The sequence below is a fragment of the Mustela erminea genome, chromosome 4 (assembly GCF_009829155.1).
Source record: "Mustela erminea isolate mMusErm1 chromosome 4, mMusErm1.Pri, whole genome shotgun sequence".
In the NCBI taxonomy this organism is placed as follows: Eukaryota; Metazoa; Chordata; class Mammalia; order Carnivora; family Mustelidae; genus Mustela; species Mustela erminea.
The window spans coordinates 120,509,585-120,521,675 of record NC_045617.1 but is presented as its reverse complement, the minus strand read 5'-3'; the positions used below and the strand labels follow the sequence as shown (position 1 = coordinate 120,521,675).

Here is a 12,091-nt window from a genome sequence, read left to right as displayed (position 1 = left end):
CAACTAATCTTCGACAAAGCAGGAAAGAATGGCCAATGGAAAAAAGACAGCCTCTTCAATAAATGGTGCTGGGAAAATTGGACAGCCACATGCAGAAAAATGAAATTGGACCATTTCCTTACACCACACACAAAAATAGACTCAAAATGGATGAAGGACCTCAATGTGTGAAAGGAATCCATCAAAATCCTTGAGGAGAACACAGGCAGCAACCTCTTCGACCTCTGCCGCAGCAACATCTTCCTAGGAACAACGCAAAAGGCAAGGGAAGCAAGGGAAAAAATGAACTATTGGGATTTCATCAAGATCAAAAGCTTTTGCACAGCAAAGGAAACAGTTAACAAAATCAAAAGACAACTGACAGAATGGGAGAAGATATTTGCAAATGACATATCAGATAAAGGACTAGTGTCCAGAATCTATAAAGAACTTAGCAACCTCAACACCCAAAGAACAAATAATCCAATCAAGAAATGGGCAGAGGACATGAACAGACATTTCTGCAAAGAAGATAGATGGCCAACAGACACATGAAAAAGTGCTCCATATCACTCGGCATCAGGGAAATACAGATCAAAACCACAATGAGATAATCACCTCACACCAGTCAGAATGGCTAAAATCAACAAGTCAGGAAATGACAGATGCTGGCGAGGATGCAGAGAAAGGGGAACCCTCCTACACTGTTGGTGGGAATACAAGCTGGTGCAGCCACTCTGGAAAACAGCATGGAGGTTCCTCAAAATGTTGAAAATAGAACTGCCCTATGACCCAGCAATTGCACTATTGGGTATTTACCCTAAAGATACAAACGTAGTGATCCAAAGGGGCACGTGCACCCTAATGTTTATAGCAGCAATGTCCACAATAGCCAAACTATGAAAGAACCTAGATGTCCATCAACAGATGAATGGATCAAGAAGATGTGGTATATATACACAATGGAATACTATGCAGCCATCAAAAGAAATGAAATCTTGCCATTTGCGACAACATGGATGGAACTAGAGCGTATCATGCTTAGCGAAATAAGTCAAGCAGAGAAAGACAACTATCATATGATCTCCCTGATATGAGGAAGTGGTGATGCAACATGGGGGCTTAAGTGGGTAGGAGAAGAATAAATGAAACAAGATGGGATGGGAGGGAGACAAACCATAAGTGACTCTTAATCTCACAAAACAAACTGAGGGTTGCTGGGGGGAGGGGGTTTGGGAGAAGGGGGTGGGATTATGGACATTGGGGAGGGTATGTGCTTTGGTGAGTGCTGTGAAGTGTGTAAACCTGGTGATTCACAGACCTGTACCCCTGGGGATAAAAATATATGTTTATAAAAATAAAAAATTAATTAAAAAAATAATAATAATACATTAGTTAACAACCAAACTTATTTTTAAAGTGGTTTTTAATATTTCTTATTATGCCACTCTCAATTCATGGAGAAATAATGCATATTTTCAATAATGGGGTGAGCAGTAACTTATTCCCAAGGCCATGGCCAAAGTAAATAGCATAATTTCCTTCTTTGTGGGGGTGGGGGGGTAATGCAGTTAGAAAGGGACACAGAATCCAGGGAGGGCCTGTTGGGATGGAAGAAAATCAAATTTGCTCTAGGGGGGAGAGGGAGTTAATGGAAAAGTACAAGGATACAGTAAAGAGAAGTTATGGCTGCTGAAGAAAAGGTGGGGCTGGGAGTAGAGGTCCCATGACATAACATGAGTGCAGGAATTTGCTTGAAAGCAAGAAGGGATGTGTCATTGCTTGGGGAGAAAGGTGAGACAGGTGAGCATGGTGTAGGTAAGATAACTAATGAAGGAGAAAGTGGAGAATGATGAACCTCAAGTGCTTTCTCTCTGACATAGCATATCTCCCGAGATAAGACAAGATATCCTCTGTCTAGTGTGGGAGCCCTATAATAACAGATTTTGAAAGAAGAAGAAAAACTTACTCATGGATCCTTGCAGTAATACTAAAGAGCAATAACAAATATTCAAATCAGTTTAGAGTTAATGCTTTAAATAATCCATCCATTTCCCAGAAATCTTTACAGGAACTGTACTCTCCATTCCCCAGTAGGCACATGGATTACCACCCATGGATCTTGAATCTTCCTCCCCCTTGGACACTACCCAGGAGTGAAAATCTCAGGGAAGTCTCCAGGTTAGCTGTATTTTCAATATTCTGATTTCATCCAGCACCTTTCCTTTCCCCTGTTTTCCACTCCTCCCTCTTTCTTTCTTTCCTCTTCTCAGTTTGGAGAATCTCCTCTCCATGAAGTAATAGCTTCAAGAACTGAAAAAAGACAATGTTACAAACGTTCCAATTTTATAACAGAAGAAGACCAAGGTGTAGAGAGTCTGTGCCTGAGTATGTGAAAAAAATATATGTAGTTTTCACCTCCAATTTTTCTGATTCAAAGTTCAATGCACTTTCCTCTGTACTGCATAGAGTTTTCTCTTTCTGGAATATTCCTTTAAAAAGTAAATTAACTTCTTACTACATATTGACTCTCTCTCTCTCTCTTTTGTTCTTTTTTATTACTCTCTGGAGTGTTCCTCTTATTAAAACAAAAACAAAAACAAAACCTAAATAATAGGGAATGTTTCTGGAACTTTCAGTATTAAATCATGACAGTACTAGTGATATGTAAACTACTATAGCATGAACCCCACTATATTCAGTGGCAGAAGGCTGAGCATTTGTCTTATTTGCCTTATGGTAGAGATTAAATTCCTGTGTGAAGATTGATCTTAGATCATTTCCGTAATCTTTTTGGAAACTTATTTAACCAATCTCTAAAAAGACAAGATTTAACAACGCTCTGTTAGGTTCAATTTTTTTTTTTTTTTTTTTTTTTTTATTTCCAGCATAACAGTATTCGGAGGACATGGGGACTTAGAGTGGAGAAGGTTCAATTTTAATGACTCATTTAGTCTAAATCCACAAACTGAAGTCCTGTGTTCCTGGGCTTTTTAGCCTCACCTAATAAAATCTAGGATAATGCGGAAGCAAAAAGACTGACATTGTAAGTTTAGGACCTGCCTGGGAAGGGGAAGACAGGGAGAACAAGATCCCCAGATATCAAGGATTCGTGCCAGAGAAACAGTCAGAAAAGCATGCTCAGTTCCCTTGTAAACTGTGCTAAATGGACACACAGGTAAATTCATGAGGTCAGCTGTTTAAAGTCATCAGAGTTAAACCCCTTTGACGAGAAGCTTCAGGAAGAAGCTCTCCACTCCCTTTCCCTGTGATTTGGTCACAGGGAGTGGAAAGATCCTGTGCTTTGGTGCCGTGACAGAGGCCCAGAGACCAGACCGGACTGGGGATGAACAGGGAGGTCATTTATGTCTTCTTTGTAAAGGCTGAAACTCTGAAGGGAACGTGGAAGACGTTAAGTCTTGGTTAAACTTTCTTCAGTTGTCCTATGTACTCCTTTCTTTTCACCTCTTGCTTACTCGTGTGTGTCTTTCCTGAATTGAGGAATAGAAAGGGACTTAAATATTCTGGAGTTGACACTGAGGAATAATAGCAAAAATCCACAAGAGTTTGGATGAACAGTGTGAAAAGCTTATGATTCTCATGGAACTCTTTTTAGAGAGGGGGTCCAGATTAGTCTTCATGAGATACATACAGTGGGTGTTCAGATGCTAGAACGCTTGGATTTCAATCCTAATTCCTCTATTTACTACCTGTGTGACCTTGCACAAGTCATTTAATTTTTTGTGTCTTAAAGTATTCATTTTAAGTACAAAATTTATAGTAAAATATAATTCATAGAATTGCTATGAATGTATAACACATATACTTCATCTATATTATAACAATAGTTTCAAATTGTAGTCCTTATCTACGTATACCTATATACACCTGCATGGGACACATGGACCATAGCCTCCTCTGCCTCCGGCACTGTGCTGGTTTAAGATTTTCAGAGAAATAATAGAATTTTGCAAACCCTTTGTGCTCCTGGTTTGAGAGCCCTTCCCCAAGTTACCATAGTCCCCTGAGATGTCTCTGAGAATGACCTCTCAAGAGGGCCTCATTCATCCTCTAGGACCACACAGTGTATTGAACTTCAGGGGGGAATGGCCACATGCATCTTTCAGTTAAATATTATATATAATAACTAATTACTCACCTTCCTCTGAGATTAATCCCAACATGTGTCACATATCCATTTACCTTATTCGCCATCAGAAGATAATTCTCATTTTAAGGAACATATTATCATAATGATTAGTATAACTCCTAATCTGATTTTCTTTCTTACACTCTAAAATCCCATACACCGTGCTGTCTGAAATACTATCAGCAGATTCCCCTGTATCTTTAATTTCTCCAAATATTCTGTTCATCATTTTGTTTTAACAAGCCCAATTGTCCTTTAAAGTACTATGCCTCTTGCAGCCCTCTGAGCAATGTTTATTTTTGAGTCCATACTCATATACCACAGGGCAGGTATACTGCAGGAGAAATTGAAGACTTGAGTTGATTGTTTAACACATGTCAACCTGAAGATATTTGACTTTGTTCCTGTGGTAAGTTATTTCTCTGACTTAACTGGATGAAAACAAAGCAAAACTAAATAAAACCTGATTTGATTATAACAGTAATGAAATATTGAGCTTGATGGTTTTCCAAGGTCATTATGGAAGATATAGATATATCTATATCTTATGTGTACATATTATATGTCTATGTAATAAAGCAACCTTATTCATCACATGAATTATGTCAGTAATGGACTAGAAAAATAATTTTGAGATTTAGATTAATTCACATTTTTTGCATTTTTAGATTACATATTAAAAATTAAAGTAATATTTTTTTACATATGCATAATGTTCTAAATTTCATTTCAAGAAGATACTTTAAATTGAAAAAATAAATTTTAATGGTGTCCTGGGGATACTTGGACAAGCACATGACTTAATTAAAAGCTCAGTGTGTAAGGCACCTGGGTGGCTCAGTGGATTAAGCCTCTGCCTTCGGCTCAGGTCATGATTTCAGGGTCCTGGGATCGAGTCCTGCATCAGGCTCTCTGCTTGGCAGGGAGCCTGCTTCCACCTCTCTTTTTCTACCTGCCCCTCTGCCTACTTGTGCTCTCTCTCTCTGTCAAATAAATAAATAAAATCTTAAAAAAAAAATCTCTGTGTGTAGAACCTCAGTTTTACCTTCTATGAACTATGTGCCTTTGGGTAAATTAGATAATATCCTTGAGTTGTTTCTTATTTATAAGACCTGTGAATATGGATTCAACAAACCTGGCTTATGTAATTATAGCTGTCCCCCTTACTCTCATTCCCTGCCCTTTTCACAGCCTTCTTCTTTCCTCCTGCTTCTGAGCAAAAGAAGGTATTTTGTTTTGCTGAAACCCTCATAGCCAGCTAAAACCATCTGAATCTTCTCTGTATTCATAATCGGTAGACCTTTCATTTTCCAAAGCTCTCATTAACTTCAGGTGAAGTGCTTGATTATAGAGAAGGAAGAAAAGTTGAGGGACAAGGCTAGGCAGAGTTAGTTTATGGCCCCAGGTCTGTGATACACCAAAGGGAATTAGAGTTGAGAAAAAGTAAAGGAACTGACCTCTTTGTTCTCCTAAAAAGAAACACAAAAAAGTTTATGGGGTTATCTGGCATTTTTTTTTTTTAATTTCTGCTTTTCATTTTGGGAATATCAGAACAGGGAACCCCTGGGAACACCAACCCCTGAGTGTCAGCTGTGGCTCAGGGAGTTAGGAAATTATATATCTCCTCCATTGTTGCCATTCAAACCTGGGGATATCTTGAATTGAGTTGGAGAAAGGTAAAGGAACTTACCAATACTTGATCGAGATAGTGCTAAAAGAAGCAAACAAGAATGAGATTTGTGTATTTTAGGGAGAATCTAAGATTACATAGATTACATATGAGGAAAAGGTTGTGGGAAAGAGAGCAGCAATGTGTCACATCTCATTTTCAATGCAGTGAAATCTTAAAAAAAAAAAATAGAAGGAAATACTAAAGTTTAAAAAGAGAAAGTAATAAAATAAGAAAAATAATTAGTAGATATTCAAATTTGATTTTCAAATAGAGTAATAAAAACAACTATCTTTGACATGGAAGAATGACCAAAGAAAGAAAGCACAAACCCAATGATACTAGGAATAAAAAAAATAGCACATATGTAGGAGGTGCTCAGTCAGTTAAGGGTCTGGCTTCAGCTCAGGTCATGATCCCGGAGTCCTGGGATGGAGGCCCCATTGGGCTTCCCACTCAGCAGAGAGTCTGCTTCTCCCTCCTCTTGTGCTCTCTCTCTCTCTCACAATCTCTCTTTCTCTCTCAAGTAAGTAAGTAAGTAAATAAATAAATAAATAAATAAGATCTTTAAAAAAAAATAGGTCGTATCCATAGATAGAGTGCACAATTTTTAGAATCATAAAAAACTTTTATGTCATTAAATTTTAAAAAAAATAATTAAAATGTATTCAGTACTTATTCATAATAAGATTTTTGTTAGCAAACTAGAAATAGGAGTTTTCTTAACCCAATAAAATGGAACTGACCAATGGAAGCAAGCATCATGTTTAGTGGTGAAAACAGAGGCATTCTTGCTAAAATCAGATACCAAGAAGAATGCCTGTGATTATTGCTGTTATCAGTACTGGATATTTTGGATAAAACAGTAAGATAAGGGGTAAGTTTAAGAACTAAAAAGAAGACTCAAAAATTGTTAGTTTTTGCAGATGGGATTTTCTACATACAAAATCCAAGACTCTAAATTATTAGAAGTCTTAGAATTCAGCAGGGTGGCTAGGTACAACATCTACTCTCAACAGTACAACATACAACTTATATAGCAGCAGTAATCATCTGTAAAATCCAATAAAAAAAATCATTCACACAGAAACAAAAACAAATATGTGCATAGTAATTAATCTAACAAAAGATGCTCCAGACCCTTTAGAGAAATTTATAGAACATTACTGAAGGGCACATAAGAAAATTTGAGTAAGATACATTATCATAGTAATGCATCAGAAAAATTGATTTTATAAATCTACAGACTCAGTGAAATTCCAATGAAATCCTACTGTGACTCAGACAAACTTGAGAAATGGACTAAATTTTGTGTAAAAATTAAGGTCCAAGAATAGGAAAAGCATTTCTGAAACAACAACAGTGAGGGAAAAATGTGTCATTCCTCATAGTAAATGTCATAAAGCTTTAGAAATGGAAGCAATTTAGTATCTGTTGAGCAAAAGACAAAAGTTCACTAGGACAGAAAATCCATGGAAAAATTAAGTGTAAGATAAAAGAGGTATTACAAATCAGTGGGTATAGAATGCATGAGTCAATAAATTCAGTTGGAACCATTGGTTTTTCAGAAGAAAATTAAACCCCATCTATATTATTTATAAACAAACAAAAATCCCCAATGCAAAAACCTCCATTTGGATTAACATCCTGAATGTGGAATGAGAAAATTTATAGCTATTAAGAGAAGGTGTAGAATAACATCTATGTGATATCCATACCAGAAAGGCAAAAGAAAACAAAACAAAACAAACAAAAGCCAAACCCCCCAAATCTAAAAGAGAACAAAAGATTGACAAATATTATTACAACTTATTGTGTGTGGGTGGGGAGGAGGGAGAATGGGGCCTTCTAATTGTCAAAAGACACCATAAGAATTTAAGAATAGTGCAGAGGATCATAGGAGAAAAGAGGGAAAATCGAATGGGAGAAATCAGAGAGGGAGACAAACCGTGAGAGACTCTGGACTCTGGGGGAACAAACTGAGGGTTACAGAAGGAAGGGGATGGTGGGATGGGGTACCTGCATGATGGGTATTAAGGAGGGCATGTGTTGTGATGAGCACTGGGTGTTATATGCAACTAATGAATCACTGAACTACATCAAAAATTAATGAAGTACTAATGTTTACTAATTGAACATAATAAAAAAATTTTAAAGTAAGAGAATCAGAGAAGATATTTGTAGATATTTAACAAAATATAAAAGATTTGCTTTCATAATTATAAAGAATTTCTACAGATCAATAACCTCATGGATAAATGGGTAAACTAAATGAACAGTTTGTATAAGGTGAAGCCTTAAGTAGGTAGTAAACATGTAAGATACTCAGTTTCAGGATTGAGCAGAAAAATGCGAATTAAAAATTTTATGCTAATCCAATTGGCAATAAAGTGGAAATATGACAAAATTGGGGTTATTACTGTTGTAGGAAAATGGGAAACTTTTACATATTTTTGTGTGCCTCCTATGTGGAATTCAATTAAACAGCTAGTAAAGTAAAAAAGTGCTTAAATTACATAAATGTTCCTACACACTGTGTTTTATTAATCCTATTTCTGGGTGCATACCTAGGATTAATTATTTTACAAATTACTTAAGGAGATTTTGCAACATTCTTTATGATAGCAGAAATTGAACACATTGAGAACAGAACAGTAGGAGAAAGAATAGAAAAAATATGTTCATAAGTTGTGATATTTATTTAACAATTAAAATGTATAACCTGGATTTCTGTATGTTTTCAATATATAATATTTGGAGGGGGAAAGCAAGTTGTAATGATACTTTCAGAATGATGTCATTTCAGTAAAATTTTTAAATAAATATGTACAAAAATACTATGTATTGTTCAATGATCCATAAAAATTATATAAATAGATGAAAATAAACTTACAGGATTTATGGTACATTTATAAGAATTTGGGAATGGGGAGAGTGGAATGTGTGTAGGGATGGGAACCAAAGAGATTTCTATATTATGTCACTTGAGAAATACGACAAAATATCAGTTGTCAAATGTAGAGTATGGATTTACAAGGGTCAATTATTTTTATACTTAAAACTTATTTAAGAGAGAGAGATAAAATACAGAAACTATACAGGAGGTGCAAACCAGATGATAGTAGAAAAGCCACAAGGAACTTACCTAAGGAGTTGGCTGATGGTGCTAAAACACACACACAGAAACAGGAGGTGAATTGTCAGAATTTGGATCACTGACCTTGCATATCAATTACTGTGACCTCCTTCAGGAGGAGGTCCAGGCCCAGGGAGACCTATTGACCTGGCTGTGGGTACCAGAAGCCACTCCCACCAACACCATCCCTTCCATGTCTATAAAGTGTTTCAGCTTTTAGTAGACAGATGCTATTTCTATGAAACTTTGTGGCTTACATCTCTGTCCTAATCCCTCCCCCATTCCGTTCCTTTCTTCTCCTTTCCTCTTCCACTCCTTTCACTTCCCTTTCCTGTCACTCATCATTACCTTTTTTTTTTCCTTTTCTCTCAGTTCTGAAACCAGCAGACCAAGTGTGGAAACTGATAGTTTGTTAATGACAAACTATCTTAAACCAGCACTAGGAGACTTCACTTATTACTCAGTATTCGTATGAACTGATGGCATTTCTCTTTTCTCAAAGCATTTACAATCTAGGGAAGCAAATCTTTGTTGAAAAACAAGAGAATAACTTACTGTAATCTCTTTTGGATCCCTCTAAAAACAAAGAAAACCAAGAAAAATCAGTTTGAATTTTCTATTTTTATAGTTTCAATATCATTACAAAGGATTACCCAATCAACACCCTCAAATATCCAAATAGGCAAGAAACTGGGGGCAAAAATCTTCTCATGACTTAATTTATGAGTCAAATGACGTGAAAAACCAGGCAAAGAATAAAGGTAAATACATAGTGAGAAGAGATAATAATTATACATGGAAAGAAATACAGAAACAGAAGAGCACAGTAGTTATAAAATAAGTTAAGGTAAAGTAAGAGAAAAAAATGGCAAAACATTTATTCAACTAATTGAGAGTTCAAATTTAATGAGTTCAGATTTCATGAAGAGTGGCAAATTTAATGAAAAGATAGCAAAATTTAATGAAGGGATGGCAAACTATAATGAATACACACACACACACACACACACACACACACACACATATTGTGATTGGATATGCATCCTACAACCTAAAACTTAGTAATGTCGCAAAAACATTGTCTAAAAAATCTGGAGACAAAGTAAATTACATAAAAACTTGCCATCCTATCACTATTGTTTTCATGAAAGTATAAAAATAAATAATACCAACACTCTGGAAATGAGAAATTATGTTGCACGATGGTCTAATTTGCTATTTTACTGACGTATAAGTAAAGATCTACCTGGAAATGTAAAGACAACTTTTTTTTCTTTCTCATCCCCATCCAGAAAATGAATGCTTTCCCACCTATACTGAGTGTCATTGTGATGGGATTAAGTCCAAGAGACACAAAACCTCTGGTTTACACTATTATTACTTGTTTCTCTTTTTCCTGTGGGTATTTTAAAAACAGAAAATACCAAGATGTATATACCAAATGTGTCTCATTTACACTTGCTGTAAAACTTAATAACATTAAAAATAAATTCAGTGCCTTTCAAAATTTGTGAATTATCATGGCAAATTTAATATGTAATACATGATATATTTAAATATCAAAATTTAAGTACTAAATTTCATGCACCTAAACTGATCTGATGACTTTGCCCAATATTTTCCTGTCAGAGGATTTTTGTAGTCTTTAGCTGACCAGCAAATTTATATTTCCATGTCCAGAAAAGATAGAGGGCATACTGGTAGAGCTTGGGAACGTAGAAACGAGGTCATTGAGCTTCATAAGGCTACTTTAGAGGACTAAGAATTAAGTTGTCATTTGGCTCTATGAATTTTAAATTATGGCTTATTTAGACCACAATAAAGTTTTTACTGATCCAAGTTTTTAGGGAAAAATGCAAGGGTAGCCTGGAATAGAAAGAAGCTAAGTATGCAAACTCTACACTAAAGATCCATAGCAGGAAATTAGTAAGGTATTATTAAATTGTGTAAAAATAAGGAACATGAGATATAGAGTCAGATAATTCTATGTTTCTATCAGGTTGAGTCATTTGCAAACCCTGTGTCTTTGGGCAAGTCACTAACATTTTTCATGTGTACGTTTCTCTAATTAGGGATAAAAAATCAAGGATGACAATATATAGTAAGTTAATTGATTTAAGACTTGCTTGCTAAAGATCATCCTTACTGATGAAGAAAATAGATTGTAAGAGGGCAAGAGTAGGAAGAAACCAGTTAGGGGTCAAAGTAGATCAGGCAAGAGATATTGGTGTTTGAGCTAAGATTGTAGTCATGGTGAGAAGTGATTTAATTTGTAATATATTGGGAAAGTAGTGGGGATGGTATTTGCTGGTGGATTGTCTAAGGAAAGTAAGAGAAAGAAGTTACAGAGGTGGATGGCCTGAGCAATTGGGGGAATGCATGTACTGGTACCTGTATGTAAATAGGATCAGGACTTGGGTTTTGGACATGTTAAGAATGAACTACCATTCTTATATCTTCAGGACCACCTTATTATGGTTGCATAGGTTGTTCACTGTGCAGAGGGATTTGGGGGCTAAAATCCCAGTAGTGTCCTTGAGTGGGACTGCATCTGCCTAGAGAAAGGAAGACTCTACTAATTTGCACCAAAGAAATCTGTAGGCTAACTTGTAGAGACCTTGAGCAGCCACAGGAGCTTCATTCTTTGTGGTTCATTTGTAGATATTAAAGGTCATTTGTAGATATTAAAATAAAGTGAAAAGCGTCCACAAGAGTGGCTGGCACATAGAAGGTACTGAATGCATGTTAATTCTCTCCCTTTCTTTGTTTATAGTTGCATTTTACTTATATGTGTACCCTTACATTTCTCAGTCAGGTAGCTTCTTGCACTGGTTTAATGCAGTGTCGTGATGACTGACTATTCTAAGGAGGTTTGCTTCCCAAGAAACATGACATGTAAATGACGACAGTAGACAAGATCAGGCTTTCTTTGCCCTCTTGGAATTTCAGTGCACAGGTCAAACCTTAATATGACAAATTTTAAGGGATTTATTCCTCCATTTCTTAACATTTATATTAAAAAAGACGCACTTAGTGGCTAACATTCCTGTGCTCTGGGATATTGAATGTACCTTGAGTACTCAGACTACTTTAAGATGATCAGGAAGTGAATAGAAGAGGAATTGGATGGTACTGGCGAAAAAAGACACCTCATGGT

At 36.1% G+C, this 12,091-nt stretch overlaps 1 protein-coding gene across 10 annotated transcripts in view; it reads right to left on the bottom strand.

Annotated features, from left to right (window-relative positions):
* TSBP1 (testis expressed basic protein 1) overlaps positions 1 to 12,091 on the bottom strand; it is a 264,417-nt gene that overhangs the window by 246,995 nt on the left and 5,331 nt on the right. For all 10 annotated transcript variants that reach the window (XM_032340735.1, XM_032340740.1, XM_032340741.1 and 7 more), the window contains 4 exons: positions 9,490 to 9,510; positions 8,944 to 8,964; positions 5,820 to 5,840; positions 5,587 to 5,598 (listed from right to left, as the gene is read on the bottom strand). In XM_032340735.1, coding sequence (XP_032196626.1) covers positions 5,587 to 5,598; positions 5,820 to 5,840; positions 8,944 to 8,964; positions 9,490 to 9,510 — 75 coding nt within the window. The remainder of the gene's footprint in view (positions 1 to 5,586; positions 5,599 to 5,819; positions 5,841 to 8,943; positions 8,965 to 9,489; positions 9,511 to 12,091) is intronic.